General features: G+C 32.7%; 2 protein-coding genes across 5 annotated transcripts in view; both read left to right on the forward strand.

The window, feature by feature from the left end:
• LOC116345699 (cubilin) overlaps nucleotides 1–23,337 on the forward strand; it is a 30,818-nt gene that overhangs the window by 1,047 nt on the left and 6,434 nt on the right. For all 4 annotated transcript variants that reach the window (XM_031775311.1, XM_031775308.1, XM_031775310.1 and 1 more), the window contains exons 2-3: nucleotides 1,576–1,674; nucleotides 1,748–3,349. In XM_031775311.1, the coding sequence (XP_031631171.1) occupies nucleotides 2,272–3,349 (1,078 nt within the window). In that variant the 5' untranslated portion in view covers nucleotides 1,576–1,674; nucleotides 1,748–2,271. The remainder of the gene's footprint in view (nucleotides 1–1,575; nucleotides 1,675–1,747; nucleotides 3,350–23,337) is intronic.
• On the forward strand, nucleotides 5,519–21,949 carry LOC116345700. Its single transcript, XM_031775313.1, has 2 exons — nucleotides 5,519–5,936; nucleotides 17,675–21,949. Exon 2 carries the CDS (start codon nucleotides 18,284–18,286, stop codon nucleotides 18,392–18,394), a length of 111 nt encoding a protein of 36 aa, XP_031631173.1. The 5' UTR covers nucleotides 5,519–5,936; nucleotides 17,675–18,283; the 3' UTR covers nucleotides 18,395–21,949.

The raw sequence follows: 23,337 nt of genomic DNA on the forward strand, positions 1-23,337 counted from the left end.
AAGTTCTACATTGTTGACATTCAGTGTTCGACATGTTTTTGGTTGAATGAACGCGTCTGTTCAGTTAACCTAATAAAGAGAACAAAGACGGAGTGGCATGATAGACGCTTATACACTATTGCCGTTTTTCCCCCAAAATTCATACAAAGAAGACTGCAGCCCACAGAGTTGTTCCATGGAGTTGATTATTAATATTGGCTATTTTTACGCTTTCAACGGCTGATTGTGTTTATTTGTCGATAGCCTGTGTGACCTGTGGCCGACCAGAGTCAATGTGCCCAACATTATCGTGGCCAATATTGAGAAAATGAGTCTTTTTTCATAAATAACCAAATATTAGTAGTGTTCCTATATTAGAAGTGTGCATCGAATTGGAATGCCATTTACATTGGAAAAACGTCCTATTTCCTGACACTCTATTGCCAATAAAATCTTTCCAGTTGAGTGAATGACCGAAAAACAAAAGTTCAAGCACATAGAAAAGACACAATGATACCTATAGAATAAAGAAATTGATTTAAGTTTTATATCAACACACCAAACACTCTCATCGACATTTTAACTGCATTCAATTTTGCCAAATCTTGTATATAGACAGTCAATGCTTTATAGTTCCACATTGAACCATTCTATATTTTATATGCTTGCAATTTGAAAAGTTGCAGCAATAGAGTGTTGTATAGATGGCTATACAAATACATATAAAATTGATTTCATTTGTCGATTACATAATGGAAATTATGTGTATTTAGATTCTCTTTTCGCATACTCATCACTAGCAATTTGTTGCTGGTTAATGTATCACCGCATGTCACTGGCCGCCGATTGAAGCTTCTTCATTTGTTTTTTTTTTCGTGTATGTGCACACCGAAGACCAGTAAACAAATGGTTATGAGGTCCGACATACATGGTACAACTGCGGTTTACATATAGTTGCTGTTTTTTTCGTGTGTGACCAAGTGCACCAAATAATTGGCACATTTCTTGCGTGCGTCATTTATATCGCGCGTGATTTGATGCGGCCATTTGAAAATCATATGATGTGTGATGGATGAGTATTTTTTAGTTGCTTAAATAGGAAATTGAAAAATTGATATGATTCGAATTAGATGACATGGACATTTGTTGAGTTGTATGGAGAGAGAGAGAGAGAGAAAGATATTGGGAGTGTGAGTGAAATAAGCAAAGAAACAAACAAAAATACGAACGGAATAGCCGTTTTATTGAATTTAGTTTAATGGGTCAATTATACATAATGTGAGCCATTTATCTAATTTAAACAATGGTTGACATCGATCAGAGAAATGATTTTGCTTCATATGCAAACACCGCTGCCCATTAAACCATCTGACTGAGCTTTTATTAATTGAACTGAAAGTCATGTCTGTGATTAAATGAAATCAATAAGAATCTAGATAACAATAACATGTTCTTGAATTTTTTATTTTGCTTTATTGCCAATAGGTAGTGAAAACGTCCCTCTCCAAAAGAAAAATACAATTTCATGTCACTGCAAATTGTGAATAAAAAGCCGATGTGAAAAAGAATTGACGATTTCAAATTATTTATTTACAGGTATACGTACAAAACGCTTCATCGAATAGGTTGTAACTTATCTGCGCATAAATCGAAATATTAGCGATAATAATAAAATCAGATGAAGCGGATAGTATGGTAATTTTTCGTACATTTACCTTCACAAAAGTCTCATAAAAATGCTCACTCACAATTTCTTTCTGAATTACAGCAAGGACTATGTATGCATCCCGTAAATTAACTGAAGAAAAATCCGATAAAATTTTGTGTTGTAATAAGCATCGAAACAAGCAACGTAGATTGGCAACGCAGAAACACGTATTATCCATTTTAAATTCGTTGTGTATCTCAAGGAATATGGGTGCCTAATCGAAACCACCAACGCTGAATCGATCAAGAAAATCATCGTTGTTGCTTTTTAATAATCACATCTAAGCAAATAAAAAAGAAAGAAAGAAACAACAACAAAAATTATCACGATTATTTGGTCCGAAAGCACACGTTAGCTGTCTCCTTACAACAGTCATAGCTCAAACACTGCCATTCAAATAGCTGCATTATCGTATTATTAATATGCCGTTGTTCATTCGTTTAATTCAATCAACATGTACTGACATCGTACGGAACTAGATGTGTGTATATGCGTAAAACAGAGAGTGGTGTGTGCGTGTGTATGGGCTTTTGCAATAATGAATTGAATGCTAATTATCGTTGTTTTGTTATTGATAAAACGCAATGCATTCAAGCAAATCGCCCATCATATTGATCGATGTCGACGACTATGATCACGAGAAATTTCAATCGACTACAACAACTACTACTACTACTATTACTACTACTTCTACAACTATTATAACAAAGAATACTTCCAGCCACATCGTGAATATTGTATTAAATGAAAATTGGAAAAACGTTGGGAGGTGCAAGCGGTTTCAAATTTGGCTACTGTATTTTTATTATACCAGAAGAAAGGAATTTTTTTTGCAAACACCATTCGACTGTTGTTTGCAAACAAATTCAACGAAAATAACATCGGTTGACATTCAGAATGTATTGTTGTCATCACCATTGCTGTTTTCATTATCAAATCAAGTAATTTATAACGTGCTGAAAACAAATCTCAATATTGCCTGTGTTTTGAACGACATTGATACGTCACTCTCATCGGATTCAATGTCTCGATTAAATATAAGCATCTACAACAACAGAAGCGTCATCATTATAAGATGCAACAATAAAATGATTTTGCGCAACAAATACGCCCCGTTAAATAATAATAAACAAATTAAGGATTGTGTACGCAGTGGCCAAATAAATGTAGAAACATACTTGCATTCGAAACAACAACCTCAATTGATGTGTCAAATTGAAAGTGGATGTGCAACTTATATTAAAGAAATAAAAACTCAAACGACATTTGCTCAACATATGAAACGACAATTACCACTGCCACCAACACAAAATCCAACTTCACAACCAATCGAATCGTCTATGTCGCCGTTGTCTTTATGTTCATGCGATTCCGTAGTAACACAACACTCATCGAAACAATCCGTTATGAATCAAACAAAAATTACTAATTATTATAATAATAACAATAAAATAAACAACAATCTAAACGTTAAACGAGATGACGATTTGGAAAAGCGCACCGCATCAAATAACGTACGCAAACATTTTGCGCGACAACGTTTCCAGTCGAAAACAGGTTTCGCATCTCCAACTTTGCTATCCATCGATTTAAGAAAGATGTTTATCACTTTTCTGCTTCCATTAATACTACTTTTCAAAATGCTGCCAATGTCCTGTGCCGGTGAGTAAATACACCATTTACATTTTCAATTTTTTGTTTGTTTGTTTTAACCAATTCAATTCTATAGTATTCAAATGGAGTTCACGAAATCAGTTATCGCAAAATTATAAGTGTCCAAATAAATTTTTTGTTTGGTTTTTGAAAATGAAAGAAAGATGGATATTTTGTGTTGTTATTTCAAATTTGTATGGTCATTAGTGATCTGATAAAAAGAAGACAACTTTGAAACGACCACAATCGCTCATCTATGTCGATCTATGTAGTTTAGACTCATAGTCGTTTGTGATTAGTGTAAAATAAATTGATGTAGTTACTAGAAAAGGTGATAAAAAAAACTTCATGACTCTTGCCAAAAGTCTATCAACAATCATTTAAATTCCCATATCTAATTTCAAAACACAATCTTTGTAAAGTGATGTTTCTCTCACTTCAATTTTATAAATGTAAAGACGATGAAAAAAAACGACAACGATACATCGAATTTGTGCCAAAAGCAATTTATATGTACAAAATATGCTCTTTTTCTAGATTTTCTCTTTCCCTCACTCGCAATACTGTTTATTTTTTAAAGACTTGACATGATAGTGAAGCAAAGATATACTCAAGAAAAGGCATTGAAATTGTTCTGTTTTCCATTTAAAAAAAATTGCATATATATCAGAAAGAAATTGTGATGTTTATGCCATAGAAATTCATTAAATTGTGACTATTTTTACATTGTAATGCACACTTCCAGTCGAAACATTGTTGGACCATTTGAAGTGTGTTGTTGAGTAGAGACTGGAACATGAACTTATAGAAACCAAATAAAAGCCTGAAATTGAGTTTTAAATAAAAGCCCATAGATTTCCTCACCTTTTCGTTCATTCCAAACATAAAAAAACAGAAATTTTGATATTAATACAATAATGTTATCAAATAAAAAAAATGTTACATTTTCGGAAATTGCATTATAGTGGTTTTTACATTTATGGAATGTGTAAAACGTTTGCGCCATCACAGACAAAATTTAAAATTAATAAATTGATGAACGAATTTGTGGTGCCTTCTTCATATTTTTCTCATTTTCTCCGTGCCCTTTTCATTTCACTCTCACCAAATTTGACATTTAAAATCTCGATAATTTGTGCTTAACGTTGGTGGTTTTTACGCTTTGGTTTTTCTGTAACCAAAAAGTAATGAAAAAAGCTCGAGTACGCCTGAAGTATATATGACAATATGTTATAGAGTATAAATCATTAATTCGATGAATATTCGAAAATATTCTTTGTCATAAATTTCCCAGTACGAACACGCATTCTTTTAATTTTGCTGTTGAGCATCCATCTGGATGATGATATAAAAATCCTACCATGCTTATATGTGTATAATGCGTAAAAGAGACCAAGCAATTGACTTTATTCCTTCCTTTACTTTCACAAAAGACATTTAATATACGAGTTTTCAACACACAAGTTCCAATTAGTTGTTGTGTGCTTCTCTGTCTCTTGTTTATATGCCACATTGTTGTTGTTTTTGGTCTGTGATTGCTGGGTTGTTTTGTGTTGCGTATGTATTTGTGCCCAAAAAAGAATATCTTTACGGATGCGTGCGTCTGTATCTTATACAGGGCGATCAAACTTTTTCCAATTTTCCAACGCTTTCGATGAATTCGAAAATCTAAAGTATTTTTTTCACCGAAAATGTTCAAGCAAGGAAAAAAGACGCATTATACACATATATGTATTGTTCTAATTAAGCACATGTTCGCATTAACTTTTGTCGCTTGCAATTTGCATCACATTCATAACTCTCTTAACTTATCACCCTGTTACAAAACGTATCAACCCGAAAATATAGTGGCTGAATGTATTTACGTATAACAGTGTAGACACATTTTATGATTGTCTATGTATATAGCTCCCTTTCCTCCAGTCACATATATGCATACAAGTATGTGTGCCTTTTTACTCGCGCGCGCTATCGCATTTTCGCATTTTCAAACCTTGACTCAACATTTTCCATCTCCGACTGTGCGAGATGTATACACACATTAGAGCTACGAAGAACCGTTTTTTTCCTTCCTTCCCATATATTTATGTATATATATCCAGCACACGATCCACTCTCACGGATTTTCTCGGGAAAAACACAATGGCATACTAGAAATATTCAGTCGATTATCATCGGCCGTGCTGAAAACACATTGTTTGCTTCGTGAATCACTGTGGCTAAATTATTTTCCTTTCGAATTCAGTTTAAATGAAATAGCCATTTTGTATACAACTATAATTGAAATTAATTGACAACGCGCTCGCTTGAGAATCAAATTGAAAAGCGATAAAAGTTTAAGAGCACTTTTGATAAACGGGATGATACACACGTTTTTTTCCTCTCTTTCGTGTAGATTATGAAATAAATATTACGTCTATTATCGGTCAATTTGATGTGAATATAATCCACGTATTATTGAGTCCTGACAGCATCGTACAGTGAATGTGTTAGAGTGAGTGTAACAATAAAAGCATCGTCCGGATCATAAATTATTCGAATAAACTATCAATTGAACGATGATAGTTGAAATTGAGCATCATAACATCTGAACAGTGTAATTTAATGTGACATACAGTCTACGAACGAGAAAACATTTAATTTGTGATGAGACGAGCAAAAATATTTCAACACAACATTTATTTATTGAATTATTAAAATTTTCGGCATTTCAATGGTTTGATTGGTATAAGAAAACAACAGAAAAACAAATATCAATATACCAACGATGAATTGAATATATAAAAAATGAAGCTAAAAAAATTTCACCTACATATCTATCAAATGCAGCCAGAGGATATAGCATCACAAATTGATGTGCTAAAATATAATAGATCTGATAGTTCTTTTTTTCTTCTTCACACCGCCAAACTGAATATGATATTTTAATATCCGCCATATCTATGTAGAGAAGCAAAAAAAAAACTCGTCGCATTTAAATGAGGGAAAAGAGAGACAGAGTGGAATATGTGCTCAATGATATATGTACGTACCTGTCAATACCTGTGCTTTCAGGTCAAATCTATGTATTTACCATAGATCGAGAACAGTATATCAGATCCATTGGAATTGCACAAAAGGATGTGTATGTTCATTTAATACACAACGCATTGAATTTATGAAATATAACAATCTATATTAATTTTGCCTTGGTCGCATCATGTGAAATGCTCTGGAAACAACACACACAAACACACAAGAGCGTATTAATTTATAACATAAACACATCATCCACAAATGATCTCTAACCTGTAACTCTCGTCATTCTTCCCCTTCTCCATTTGTTTCTCTCTCTCTCTCTCTCTCTCTCTCTCTCTCTCTCTCTCTCTCCTTCTTCCTCTAACTCTCTTTTCCCAAAATAAAAACAACTTTATTCATAGACACGTTAAGCATCGTGAAAACCACGTGAATTGGCCATTTTGTTTGGCAATACGCAAAAACACAATGAAAAGGTAGAAATATGTGTATTCTTGGGTGCGAGTTTGTTGGCATGCTTGGGGATTGGACTGTGACAACAAAATTGTGACTTTTCTACATGAGTAAATTTCGAAGGATTGACTGTGACAATAAAATGTCTTATCTGGCTTATTCCACAAAATTGATAGCAAGTTATGAAAGATAATTTTGTTCTGCTCATGTGTATTGGGGTACGTACAATTCCCAATTTGGATATTTGTGTCATTGTAAACACGTGAAAAAAGAATTAATCTAAATTACATTGATGTTACTGTGTGAGTTTGGTCAACGCTTTTTTTTTCAATACACTTGCACACATTGAATATGCATTTTGGTGTACAGATTCAGATGAATCATCAATCAAATTATGATGTGTGTTGAACTGAACCTGAGAATACCTATCCAATCTTTATTGAAAACACAATTAATTTATATTTACCACACATTTCCAATGACAACACTCGTTGACTTGACAGCGGGTGTTATGAAAATAATGAAAAATTTCAAGATTTTTTTCCATTCTAATTTTCAATTCAGATGAAACAAACAATGGAATATTGTTCAATAGCAAAAAAAAACCATTCCCCATTCATTTTGAGTTGAAGCGTTCAACTTGAAAATTATAATGGCTTCGTGGAAATCGAGCTCATTTTCAGCAAACATTTTTTATTTATTCTTTTCTTCAAATATAGCCAAAGCTTTTTGTTCATCTCAATCGCGTACAAAAAAAAAACCAGAAAATTTAAAACCATTAATTGGAAAGAAAAGCAAACATAAAAAAACTGAATCATTATAATTCGATAATGTAATAAAAAGCATTTTTAATTGTTGAAGAATACCTCATTTAAATTTCCAAGAATTTAATTAAATTGAGAAAATTGTATTTTTTCCATTTTGCCAAAAAAACACAGACTATTCAGCTGTAATTTTCTATCATGCTCCCACATCATTTTTGTAGATGAAATCCAATCATAAATTGTAATGTAAACGTAATCAAATACAGCCACCTATGATGTTTCTGGTCTCAAATGTCTATCGGATAGATAAAAACGGATTGTATGTAAATGTATGGTTTGCTGTTTTTAAAATGATAAACGCAGTGCACACAATTTTATAAGTACGCCTGAAAACTAACGTTTATATATTTCTTCGCATCATCAGCTAAGATTGATATATTATCGTGTACATATTGTATGGCTGCCTGGCTGTTTCTTTGCAAAATTCAACGAACCATTATACATGCACCATATATCGTTTGTCGCGTGTTGTATAGAAGAACTTCTTTAAAACCGACACTCTTTTCCATCTCAACAAAAGACGTACGTACACATTTCGTGTATATATAGAAAAAAAAGTAATTGCGATAAACATGTGATTTACTTGGAAAATTTGCCAAGGCTTAAGCCCATTTACCACAAAATCTAAAACACAAAAAAAAAAATGCTGTGAAAGAGATGAAACTCCATTATCCGTGTCACGTAGGTTAATAAAACGTCAAAATGAGATAATGATGCGAGAAAAATGCGCTCAAATTTTGAGTGTAGTGTAATTTGAATATGATAAATACAATCGCTAGCACTAGGGCGTAACATGAACGTTAGCTGTTTTAACTTATTGAGCAGCATTGCTCTAGCTCAGACTTGATGGCTACAAAGCCGAGAGCGAAAAGCGCACAAGTACACCCATACACACGTGTACGATACGTGCACTAGGCATATATATTTATATTTAAAAAAAAACTTGATATCATTTCTTCCACCATTTTTATTCGCATTCTCACTAACTCTTGCCCTCGCTTTCTATCTCGATATCACATATCGAGCTGAAAAAGGCACATTTCCTCTAAAAGTTGCAGTATTTATGTTTTTGTTGTTTTCATGACATTGATGTTTCTATAAATAGGTGAATAACGGCAACAGTAGCAGCGGACTGTTTGGTTGTAATACAAAATACTTTTCACAACGTAACCTTTCTCTTGTCACCCTCTCTCTCTCTCTCTCTCTCTCTCTCTCTCTCTCTCTCTTTTTCTCAATCGCTTGTCTTGTTGAACTGCCTTTCGTTTTCTTGTATTAGTAGATCGGATGGGTAGTGCCTCTTCTTCGCTCAGCAGTTTAGACGCTGGTGGCTTTCACTGACATTATATTGAGATATTTTCAGCCAACTGAATCAGCTCGTGCAGTAACGCCAGGCGCTCAAAGGGAGTGAAAACAATGGATGTGATTGTGGATGTGTAGTCGAATGTCCGCACATGTGAAAGTCGAAACTTGGGACTAGATTTAAATAATTGTACCAAAAATGTACTTAATTGTACCGCAATTTATTTTTAATTGTACCTTACTCGTTTGGATAATATTTGGAGCTCACATTTCCGGCTAACTCAATATTGTGATAGAATGACGAAAAGAAAATTCAAAAATATTTTTCAAATTTTTATGGCTGTTAATAATTGTACCTAAAATGTACCTTACTTCCTGAAAGGTTCAAGACGATGGGATAGAAAATATGTATAACTCCCATACAAAAGTTCCAATATCTGGAGTAAAATAATTTTTAGTTATAGTCGGAATGTCTTGAAATTTGATATGCCTTATTTTTTCCGATAGAAAATAACTTTCTGAAATTTTCAAGACGATCGGATATTATCCAAACGACTAAGGTACAATTAAAAATAAATTGCGGTACAATTAAGTACATTTTTGGTACAATTATTTAAACCTAGTCCCAAGTTTCGACTTTCACATGTACGGACATTCGACTATACATCCGTGATTGTAACCACGATAACTGTAACAATCACTTCAATTGTTGTTGCTTCATTTCAGCGCCCGACGTTAGTTTCCTGAGCTGAAAAATATCTCGATATAATGTTTGGGCTTTCAATATTTTCAAAACGGTTATGTAGATTGAGATAGAAAAAAAAAGTTGTTCACTCTTTGCCTTTATTGTATTTTGAATTTTAACTACTGCAACTGTTGTTGGTGGTAGATGCTATGGTTTTGTTTGCAGTTACTTCGTGATTTTTCCTGCTGTATACAGTGATACAGAACAAACATCTGTCACAAAACGTTGCAGAGGCAGTACAGCAGAAGAAGACGACGACGGCGAAAAAAATTAGAGTACTGCAATGCATGAGATGATAAGAGCAATTTCAGCTCAACTTCAATTTTCTTTTGAGTGCCCATCACAAGACGGGAAAAAATATAGAAAGAGACAGAAGAGATTCATTTATATTGAATTGGCATTGTACAAAGAAATTGAACGATCGTGAACTAATTCTCACTTATATTTCATTGCCACAGATTTATGTGACATTCTCTATCATCTTTTTTCTCTTCTCTGTGTTATGGCAAAGGAATAGAATTTACTATGTTCTTTATTTTGTATGTGTGTGTATGTTTTTTTTTGCTTTCGTTATGACACTTCTACATTTCGAGTGACAAATTGAAGGATTGCATGAAATTGCTATTATTGAAACAATGCAGCAGCACATGACAAATGAAGCCATTTTTCAAATGTTTAACATTGGTATTATGAAAATATTGCTATTACACCTTTGCCACATAAATAAAACTGTATGAATGTCACACACCGCAACCGTTGAAGGTGAAGTAGAAAATATAAACAAAATGAAGTTCAAGACATTTAGTTCTCATTTGATTTTGTGAACTTATTTGCAAGGGACAATCTTTTTCATTCAATTCGTGTGTATGTGTGTCTGTTTATTTTTTGTTCTCACTCATGGTAAATGGTAATGCACCGGAATTTACAGTTAAACAAAAAGAGAGCAACATCAAGAAAAAGGGGTTAATTTGAAGTGTATTACCAAAATAATACAATTTAACTGTCAGCATGTAAAGAGCTCATTTGAATTTGTATATACGACATACATTCTAATCTAGATTGTGTTGATTCAATCACGAATGCCATATCCATACTTCATGATCTCTCATGTTGAAAACTGTAAAATATCCATTTCAATGCTCTTTTGCAAGAATTGCATTTTACTACCATACATTTTTTATGCAAACATTCTCTCGATTGATAAGGATTTCATTGCGCTAGAGAGAGAGAGAGAGAGAGAGAGAGAGAGAGAGAGAGAGAGAGAGAGTGGAAAGGCACTCAAGATTCACACAAGATCGATTGAAACGTTAAATGCACAAAAAAGCCACACAATAAATACATCGTTTGACTGTTTGTAGCTAAAATGTGCATAGCGCCGGTTGTGCAACAGGCATAATCACAGATCATAAAATAAGTCGAAATCGTTTTCGTAAATAAATGTCTATTGATTCATTCATAAAAGTTATATCGATTTTAATTTGAGCATTAAACTCAAATGTTCCAACTATTTTTACTCTAAAACAAGACAACACAAACAAACGACGAAGAAAAAATGTAGCCGTAAGTGCAAAACTTTTTAAATTCACCAAAGAATTCGTTTCGCCTTTACAATTGTAAGGCCAATTTATACCTTGGTCTTTATTCTTCTCTCTCTTTCTCTCTCTCGTAATCAGAATATGCTTGAGGCGCATCACTGGTTAAAGTTTAAGCTGTGCCATTTTGTTACACCAAGATTTGATTGCTAAATAAATGATTGCATTTGGTTTGGCGAAGTAAATGTTTAAATTGGAACCAAATAGCAACAGATAAAGAGAAAGACAGTGAGCTAGAAAATAAAAACATACAAGTGGAGTACTTGAATTGGGTTAGACTGATATTATTACAACTTGCATTTGTATTTTATCATTGCCCTTTATCTCGCCAAGAAAATCTTGTCTTGTATTCTATTCGAAGTGTATGTATACCGACATTTTATCGTGATTTTGCTTGAGGATAACTACCATGTGCTTGCACTTTTATGCATCGTATAGTTTTCAGTTGCGCGAAGGACTTTGCAAACTTTCATACAATGGTCCTCATTAATGTGCATTGTGTATTGCTCAGGTAAATGAATATAAAATATAATGGGTGTCTTTTCTTTTCTCTCTCTCTCTCTCTCTCTCTCTCTCTCTGTACAATTTTTCTCTTTCTCGTTGTGGCAAAATCGTGTCTTATTTATATTCTCTCGTGATTGTTTGCCTTTTTTATTATTTCGTTGAAAATATTCATCGAGCTATTGTTATTCGAAGAGCGAAGCAATCTGCTTAATGCACACACATAATGAACAATATAAGACAATTATGTGCATAGTTCGCTTGCACACACACCGAACATATCTAACAATTTAATTGAAAAATTAGAAGTTTTGACAGCACAAAGTTTTGACTCTCCGATCTCAACTCATAAAGTTTAAATTGACAATACGGTTTGTGCAATGCAATTGAAGAAGACTGAAACAGAGAAAGCGGACTGGGAAAATGGCAGAGCCGAGAAAATGTGTGTGCGTGTGTGAGTGTGAGAGAGAAAGAACAAACGCTCTGATATAATAACCATTAGCAAAAAATACGGTCGACGACAGAGAACTTAAGTTAAGTGTGAATTCGACCAATGCATTAATGAAATTTAAACGTGATACATTATTAAAGAAGTATGATGCAACTTCGTTAGACGTTTCTTGATGCGATTACAATTAAGTATTGAAATCGCACGTTGCATGTTGTGATTTTCGTTTTACTTCGTTATTGATGTCTACGTACAAAATTGAATTGTGTTTACCGCACAAAATGGTGAGAAGAGTAAAAACTAAAAATATTGTCAAATTTGTGTTAAAGGTACGCATAAAAAATATTTTATTTCATAAATTGTACACAATTTCTCATGAAAAATTCATTTGTCAAAATGGTAAAAAAAAGTAAATCTCCATGCCAAAAACGTCACAAAATCAAATTGCTGCAAATGGATGGGAATTCGGTGAAAATAGATTTATGAATTCAAGAAATCAGATTTATAGAATGACGTGCACATGAGCTCCTTTTTTGGCACCTTCAATACCTCAAATGAAATGTCGCGTCGTTGTAAAATGCTAACAGATTTCATTTTTTTTTGTGTGTACTAACATACGTTGAAATTCTATAAGCTTTCGATCTAAACGAGTTTTTTTCCCCGTATTTGAATGTTGAAGTATCTTTTCGCCTCGTGTAAGTAATACACATGGATATGTCTCTTTTGCACCTGTCATCACAATGATACCAATGACATTTGATCGAAATATTTAAAATGATGCATTAAATGAAATGTAACCAAATGTGAAAAGCTTCGGGTCTATTTTCAGAATCTAACTTGAACAGTACGAGAAAAAAATCATACGGAAAGGTGTCGTAATGCTAGTGTAAATAAATACTGTATATGTTATTCATATGAAACGGAGAGGTACGTTTTTCCTCAAACAGATAACAATACATCAAGATATAAATGATGTAAAGTAGGTTAGCGATGTAGAATATTCAATATGTATGGGGTTTACCGAAATAATTTTGTGAATTTACCACACAAAAAATTTTATATTTGCATTGAAATGTTACCCAAATATAATGTGTTTACATTTTCCGCATTTCAGAAGCAATTTCCTTAAACGAAACTCTCGGCTTCTGATTTTGTGTAGATTTTCGCCAAAATCTAAATTCATCAGTCAAAAGATGTTTCATTTTGTAAAATAATTTATCAACGGCTCAAAGAAAATCAGTTCGCAACTTTCCGCTTTCCAAACCTTTACCGAATTTTGTACAACATCTTTGTAAGCCATGAAGAGACATTTTATTGTATTATGCTGGTCATTATGTCACTCTCCTAACGATGTACAAGCGATTTTCGCTCGCTTGCTCTTTATTTTTCATTGTTATAAATGCCATGATATCTAAATAAGAAATGTATGTAATCGTTCAGTTCAGGAAGCGTCAAGGTAGAAAAAAAAAATGAAAGTCATAAGAGTTCGTTAATACGAAACATTAAACGATAATATAGCATTTTGAAGCCGTATATAAGAGCAACATTTGTGGAAAGAATGAAATTGTGTGCGCACTCTTGTAATTTCTGAAATGAGCACAAAACATTTGAATCATTCAAATATACGGATTTTACAAGAGCAATCATTGTTATTCCAAATGGAATGCCCAAAGCCCTCATAAGTTAATATACCGTGACGAGAGAAGCAACAACAACAACAAAATCACATCGAACATTTACGCTATACTCAGAATGGAGGGGTGGAACTAACAAAAAAGTGTCGATCAATAATATTATTCATTTTCAAGTTTTCGTTGAGGTTGTCGCGTTTTTCCAGTTTTGCGACATTCCGTTCCTCTTCTTGATCCTCTTAGTCACAAGTTGTTTTTTCTTCTTAAATGTTATTAAGCCAAAAAAAAATCGAAACACCCACACTCCTTAATGCTTTTTTTACACAAACATCGACATGCATATTCCGACACAAACACATTTCGACGGAATATATACGGGGAGGATGAAAAGAAAAATCACGATGTATAAAAAACACGAGCCCAGTGAATGAATTGTTTTTCTCTGAAATATTCACATAATTATTAATGAATCATATCTGTTTTCTTTTTCTTTGGCACGCAACCACTTACCGTTGCCAGTCGAAAAAAAAAACTTTATAGCCAAATTTTTGTTTGTGCTCGTTTCATACATCTCAATAACTAATCCATACCATTCGCATGTCAAAATGCCATTTTGAGTGTGGGACCAACTATAGGCGTGTGAATATACACACGCACGCACGCACGAAAATAAGCATATGAAATATATTGAGCATTAGTCAGTTTGATAGTAAAAAAAAATAATTTCAATTCCAAGAATATTATCGGCGTAACCGTTCCAGTAAAGTTAATATCAAAAGTTCAACCCCATACGAATTTTTTATTCTTACTTTTCTCTGTTTCTCTTCATCCTGCCTTCATTTTCATGCCTTTACCCGATCAATATGTATGGAAAGCTTTTGTTTCTTAATTTTTTGGGTATAATTCACATCGATTACGTTTATCGATCGCGACAATATATTTTTATTCGGGTAATTTTGTTTTGGCCGCACAATGTGTGAGGAAAAAACGTACTGCTTGATGACCTACCACGATGAAAAGCACAAAAGAAAAATAAAAGTTAACTAACCGATTATGATCCAAAATACGGAGTGAATGGAAATCGTCGAAGCGATTGAGAAATTGAATAACGTGCGTACGGTCATCAATGAAACTCACCCCCATTGTGGCAAGATTATAAAGCGCTTAGAGTTTTGGCTACTCACAGCAATTGAAATAAATCTATTACTTTGACCAATTTGTATTCTAACATCCGTTGACTTCAATTTTTACTTTTCCAGTGACGAAAAAGGGAATCACGAAACAATGCAACAAAATATTCGAGATAGCAAACGTTCTCCATATATATATATATCTCAGTATATCCGAGAATTGGGCCATTCCGACTAGCCCATTCAAACGAAATAAATTTGGTAGCTTTTGCCTATGTGTTACGGCCATTTGAAAATTGCAAGCTAACAGCAAACCATCATGCGTTTTGTCAGGCATAAATGATGCCATTGTGTGTGTGTGTGCTTTTCAAAATAGGCGCATATTTTCTACAACGCACACTCAAAATGTTGTGTAAAAGCTTTGAAATTAGTTGAATGATGTTGGCCACAACTTGTTACGATTACAGTGTGAATGCTTGCTCAAATGTAGCACACATGAGGGTGAAAAAGGAATTTCATTGCATTATCCCGATTGAATATCGAATTAAATAAAATTTGTTATCGTCGAATAAGACACGAAAAAGGAAAAGATTCAACATAATGTTTCATGTTTGGATTGAATATCTGTTTTCGTCCCCTTTGTATTCTCATTGTTTTCATCTTCTATATCTATATCTATACATATATGTGTGTGTATTAATGTTACAACAAGAGATGAGATCATTTTCATTTTTTCCTTCTCTTCTCTGTCGTCATTTCTTGTATGTCGTTGGCAATCTAAATATTGCTCTATATAAATGTTCTGAATAAGACGATTTGATTGATTGAATGCTACTTTCACAACTATTCCGATTGATATAAATGCATATTCTTCTTCGCAATTGAGAGATACTTTGAACAAATCCAACAAAATAGTTGCATTTTCTTTGCATTTTTACGTAATGTTTAAACGAAAGAAAGAAAAAGAGCTTAATTTTTGGAAACAAATCGATACTAAGCCAATCAAGAATGGATTTCATTGAATGGACGAATTTAAATCGATATTAAATATATATTATATACAAATGTTTGTTCGATTTATTTTTATTCATGATACAGTCATCATTTTTATGTGGAGAATAGTGAGCAAATGCGAGATAATTGTGCTCTATCTGTCACGGTTTCACAGAATGAATTAAATTATACGATGACAGGTGCGAATATTCATATTTTTCCAAACGGATCCTTTACGACTACACTTATTTAGTACGCAAAAAAAGAACTTTTAACGAAATTGATGAGGGCGTTGTGTATTTGCTCTTTAAATTAAATGTACTTGTGTTTTTCTGGCTTTGACATCATTTGAAAAATATGATGTGTAATTTCACAGTTTATATTTTATATCACAGTGACACAGTTTTAACTTGAATATTTAAAACTTTACCACTCCCATCGAGACCAGACTGAATATTTTTACTGCCCTACATCGAAATGATGAACATATCGGTTTTACTTTTATTTATTATATAAATACATATTTAGAGCATCATAATCAGGATCATAATCGATTCATTTCCAATGTTCTATATGTTTTACTCTTATAAATAAGAATAAGAGGAATAATATCAACAAGAAACTAACAAAAAAAAATGAACAAACAATCGTTCAATACAAAATGACCATGATATACTATGTGTACCGTTATGTTTTGTACGTTTCTTGAATCTCGATAGGTTTAAAGTACAGAGAGAAAAATCAGAACACACGTTTACAATAAATCCATTTCTTTATCCCTTTCTCGTTTTTTTTTTCAATTCATGCTGCATCCAATGGAACATGAAAGTCAAAAATGTATAATAGTTTTCTAGTGTAGCCAGTCAATTCAATTTAGAATTATCATTCTCTCGTTGATCCGTTTATTTCACTTGACGTATGTAAAGAATCACAAAAGTGGAAGAGAATTGTATGTTATGTGTGAGCATCGCTCTCCAGATGTGTATTATATTTGAATTTAAGCTGCACATACTCTCTTATTTGAATATTTAATACCAAATTTTTTCTCCTTCTGCAACGATTACAATTAATCGAAAAATGAGAGAATACGCGTAAGAAGGAAACGGAAGAGAGAGAGAGAGAGAGAAAGGGATTTGGGACAGGGAGTGACAAATTTACTTTAACGATATTTTCCTCTGTTAAATTTCAACCAACCGTGATGTCAATTTCGTTGGAAAAAAAGTGCCATTCAAATCAGTTGAAATTTCCATGTACCATATAAATGTGATATGCATTGTAGTATACAATTTGAAAATGTCTTTTTACATACGCTCACACGAACACACCATTGACAACAGCGAATGGCATGTGAAAGCTCACCGAAACCAAAAGCAGACGCTACAAATTAAATCCTCGCAACAGCTTCCATTCACTTCTAATGTATGTAATTCATAATAAATCCTTTCGTTTATATATATGCAACCCATCACAGTTTATAGATATATACACACCTACCCACTTTTGTGTGTTGGATTTTATTGTAATTTAACGGGTATAAAAGCGAACATTTCAAATTTATGTGGTATCACATAAATGTTGGGATGCGTACGCTCGACTGATTGCCAAAACCAACTTTGATATGTTTGAATCCATGAAATGCCGAAAAATTTAATTTCACACGCACACAATGACTGATTATATTTAATTCTCCCTTTAATTTACAGTTCATACGGAAAATCAAAAACAATTTCTGAATTTTAAGAACCAAAATACAAACAAACAAAAAGTATTTTTTTTAAAAAGAGATAGAAAATTGGTTTTTGTGGCGTATTTAAACCGAGTAAATTTTAACTAGGAAAAAACAACACATACACAATAATAAACGGAACAATCAAAGTGATTAATAATTTTAGTGCATTGTTTTGTTGACTTTTTGAAGCATTTAAAACTAAACAAGAACAACAACAATAAAAAATACTTGAAAAATCGAAGAGCTTGTATTATTGCCCTGAATTTTAAGCTTAAGATAGATAAATCATACTATTTAACGAAATCATAGGGAATGAAAGGCCTGTACTAATCCAAAAATTACAGTAATACGTATAGAATAAAACATCAGATAAAATAAAATAAAAAGTGATTAAATTGCGATATAGAGTGAAAAAAAAACACGAACTAAACCAAAATAATTCGGTTAATTTGCGATAAAGCGAGAGCCACAAAGTAAAAAAAAGATTGCAAATAAAAGTGATTACAAAAGAAACGCGCCAATTCGTTGAACATCAACATAAATACGATAATCCACAACGTTGTCATCACATCAAGTCACATATATGAGTAATAGTGCAATGGTTGCCGTGGCTATTTGTTGTATACTGGTTTTATTGGCCGTGTTCATCATCATAATCATAGTGGTTGGACAAACGATTGAAGAGCCCAAGTGAGATAAGCTTCAGCTGGGGCCCGGATATTATCCAACCGATGGATAACACCGGCCTCCAAAACGTTGCTAATGCACCGTTTACGTGTGTCAAACGTGATAACATGCGTTTTTTTAAAAAGAAAATCAAGACGAAGAAGAAGAAGAAAAAGAAGAGGAAAATTTATCAAACGTATTTTAATGGTGATGAAGAAAAGGTAGATGATGGTAGTGATAAAGATGATGATGGCTTCCGTACACGCATCCAAATTGAAATTTACATTCCATCATCACATTTGTGTGACGGTTGGATTTTTGGAATCCGTTCATCAAATCGCTCAACATACTGGATGCGATTAGCACAGCATCATAGAATTATTTGGGTCTTATTTTGTCATTTTTCACATGAAAGCCTTGTGAAATGCGCATGAAATGCGATGAAATCTACGGATCGAATGTTTTGTTTAACATTTTCCACGAAATGTATTCATCAAAAGGTGTACGCATTTAATCGATCTCAATTAGTTTGCAAACGTTGAACAAATGCCAAAAAGTGATTCGATGACAATAAAATTGTGCTCCATTCTTTCTCTTTCTCTCTGTGTGTCTTTCTCATTCAGCGACGCAAAACACAAAATATGTGTACCGATGATGTAATAAAATATGCACAAAATAATCAATATGCAAATGATTAATGTTGAGCCTCACAGATACAGTACCAGCACATACATTATTCAAATTGTTATTCGATTCATATTTGTTTACATTTATATTGTCGATATTATATATGGAACAGCCACAATAAAACAACAACAACAACATTTTTCGAATTATAATGCCCATATCCAAGTGCCACATTTGTCTTCGGTGATCGCTTTAACATCACGGTTCTTACAATAGTCATCAAGCCAAAAAATACAATCAACAATAACCAACTCGTGCTCATACATCATAATAATAGCAAAGAAGGCGTCAAAAATGGGCCACAAATCAATAGGAACCATATTCGACAACAGCCAACCATCCAACTTATGACACATTTTACAAATGATACCTACACACACACACACACATCGGGAAAATATTCGCATGAAGTTTTTCGATCATGGATAGAACATAAATATAACGAACAACAAACAAACAAAGGAAAAAGTTTGACTCATTTTCGAATATGTTACTTTGATGCGTCAATCTTTGAAGTGTTGTAAGTTTTGACGGACAACAATAACAACAGAGTAACAATGAAGAGGAGAAAAAAAAAGATGCAACACATCATCTACAAAAACAATGAAACATTATTTAACGTCTATATCAGTCGGGTTTGAGGAATGTTCGAATTGATGCATACAAACATAGTTAAGAATAATTGCTGCGCATCGCATCCGAACACAACTCTGATAAACTATTCATCTTTCTCACAAAATAATGTGCTATAAATACGTATACATTGGTATATGGGGTTAAAATCGATGGAGATTTCATTCTTAAGCAAAGTTTTACTCTCAATGGAAGCATTTACAATTGAACATCTAATCGCAACATGCATTTCATTGCTAAATATCAACATAATAGAGTTTTCATTTGTCATACATACACATGAGTAAATATCATGAATGTGAAATAAGGATTGATTGTTCTCGGTTCTTTCCGCTTGGTAACTAGCAAACATCGCATTTGGCTCGTAATTTCCAGATTAATTCATACAACTACGATGAAAATCAAAGAATGACAAATGGTCGAACTGAAGACTGAAACTCTCTCTCTCTCTCTCTGAATTGTAGAAAAATCGGAAATAGAACATCGTATTCTCTCATCCCGTCCACGGCTACACTTGCGTACATCCAAACGAATCAGTAAAGTAAAATACAGAAAAATGAAATTTAATAATGGTAATTTGAACTAAAATCAAAGCGAATCGGAAATAAAATCGTGCTTTATACACGAAGTTAATGTATAGCATGATGGAAACGGAAAAGCATGACATTCTATATGAGATTTGATGATGCTAGGAAAAGATACATCAACCAATTTGAATGAAAGTTCAGCCAAAATAGTTTTTTTTTCTTGCGAAGAGGATAGACAATAATAGCGAAGACGACGAATATGAAGAAACAGAAAACAAAAGGATCACACACATAAATGTGGGTGATGCACACAAAATAGTACATGTATACAATCATTACGCTGAACGATGTACGATGTATTTGTTTTGATTGATATACCAGCAGACTGTCAAGCATGTGGTAAACAGAAAAATGGTGCCTGCGGACGTGTTAAGCGAACGGAAAGTAGAAATGGATATACCTGTATAAAATCTGACACAAATTGTTCATCATTTTGAATAACGAATAAACAACCATTATTATAGCCTCAAAATATGGATTGTATTTCTTCTTACTCAATCACTCCATCTCTCTTTCTATCTGAGATTGGAAATATTTTGGGCTTCTTGTTCAACGTATTTATTATTGGCAACACGTGAACTAAACGGATAGACATTATTTACACCAAGATGATGATATTCTCTGTGTACAGAGATTTGTGTTGTTGTTGCTGCTGCTATTGAAACCTGCAAACGAAAAATACCAAACGCGAGTAGATAAACAAAAATCACACAAACGAATGAAGTAAACGAAAGCAAACTGGCATTTTCGATCTTAGTTTATTTACAATTCACCTGTATGCATTCAATCCGAAACGTTTTCAACCATATTCAAATACATTCAAACAAATGACTCAACACACAAAGGTGAAAATATTTGCAAAAATACTGATACAAAAGGGAGATAAAATGAGAGAGATGCAAATACACAAAAAATGCCTGACATAGAAAATGGAAAATTGAGATAAATGCCAAATGCGTGCAAATACTAAAAAAAAAAATATAAACGGAATCAACGATGAGCAGAAAATCGGACGTAATGACGTGACAGAGAGAAACTGAAAGTGGAGGCTGATATAAAACGACAGCTTTCGACTAATGAAACGAAAACGTCGAGGCAATTCGAGAAAAATCAATACATATGACACGAAAATGTGTGTGTGTGTGTGTGTAAAAGACACGGGACTAATAAAAACCATCATGATTTATACGAATGCTGAATCGTTTACAGAATGATAATCAAGCAGAGAAGAGAAAAGAGAAAGAAAATGGAGGGTGACAGAGATAGTGATGGAAGAAGCGAAAGTGATGTTGTCCAACGACGTGAATAACAGAAAAATTGCCCAAAAAATCAAGCTGCGAACATAATCACCATAAAATTTACATTTGAAATCATCACGCATACATTGCTTACGCAAAAGCTCAAATATAATTCAACATAAAACGGCGGTATTCATAAAAACGGACAGAAAGAAATGAAGAGAGAAAGAGAGAATGGAATTATGGAGAGAAACAAATAAACAAACTCTTAAATGAACTACGATTAATGAATGTCCAATAACCAATAAACGTACAAAACGCCAGCAAAACAACAAAACAGAATGTAATTAGCTTATATATAAATGTTATCCTTAACATTACTCTCAAAGCAATCTCCAAACAATAAAACAAAACAAATAAAATCCGGGATATTAAAAAAACGCCAAAAAAGTTACATTTAACAGAAAAAAAATACAAAAAAAAAATTAAATAAATGTGTGTATTTTGATGGTATTTATACTTATATCCCTTATAAATGAATCACCTATAAATTATAACTGTTGGCTGTTAGTGATGTTCATTGTTCATATTTACAAAACCGTGTTAAAAAAAGAGTGTTTTACATAAAATGCATATACTTAATTATAATATAAATATATATATAAACTAAGTAGAGACAAAAATCAAGAAAATGGAGGTCTATAACGAGAAAAAAAAAAAACAAACTAAAAAACTCACACACAAAATAAACAGTAATTCACGCATGCATCATGTAATGAAATAGCCAAATTTCATGTAGAGAATATTTTCTAAGTTCAAAACAACAAAATTCAAAAAAATAAACCACAAAAATCAATACGGGACACGAACACAATTTGTGTTACACAAATACTAACACACACAAGGTAAACCAAAAATTGTTAAGTTTTTAATGTTGAATATTAATTAGTAAATGTTGTAAAATACTAGCTCTATATTGAAGACAAAAGGGCAAGCACATACAATTGCAAAAAACATAGACTGAACTTTTTTATATTCAATTGACAAAAGAGAAAATAGCATACATTACATAAAAGATGTTTAAACAAAATGTAACTCACACACAAATAAATATATAAAATTTATGTATGATGATTTCATAATGAAAATCATTTCAATATTTAAAAAAAAAAGGTGCATATAAAACTTAAGTGAGGGGGGAAGTCTTAGATTTAGATTAAAAAAACGTGTTTTTATACATCAAGTAGCTAAACGTCCTTTCATTTAAATGATGAATTTAAACTTCAAAAATCAGTTTAATTTAAGGGTATCGCGAATTAAATGCGTTATGTAATAAAACAAAAGAAACACACATAAATACAAGTTAACGTTCTCTACAAATGTTTATTTTTTTTTGAAAACAAACGAAAAATAAGCAAAAAGGCTAACACAAATGACGTAATCGACAAATTTTATTAAAACCACTTTTAAAAAAAATCCACCACGAAAAAACAACAAACAAACGATGCATGATAAAAAGCTGTAAGCCAACAACAACAACAAAAAAATCGTTTATATAGTTGTAGAAACAAAATAGTACAGATTTTACGCGAATGGCGACGTATGAGAATCATATTTTATATATACGTATATCACAACTGAGAATTTGAAATTAAGTGAAATAGTGTTTGTCTATAAAATCGCGAAATTCGTGAAATCAAAGTTTTATGTGTATGTTATACTCGTATCAATAGTGGCATTTTCTATCTGAATCGAAAGCAGAAAATAAAAGTTTTTGTTTGCATTTTACTCTGTTCTGTTTTTACTGCGGAGATTTGTGTGTATAA

The sequence above is a fragment of the Contarinia nasturtii genome, unplaced genomic scaffold (assembly GCF_009176525.2).
Source record: "Contarinia nasturtii isolate CC-2019 unplaced genomic scaffold, AAFC_CNas_1.1 Cnas_scaffold_1371, whole genome shotgun sequence".
In the NCBI taxonomy this organism is placed as follows: domain Eukaryota; kingdom Metazoa; phylum Arthropoda; class Insecta; order Diptera; family Cecidomyiidae; genus Contarinia; species Contarinia nasturtii.

Coding starts and splice junctions, on each gene's coding strand:
- LOC116345700 (XM_031775313.1), top strand. CDS start 18,284: ATGAGTAATAGTGCAATGGTTGCCGTGGCTATTTGTTGTATACTGGTT.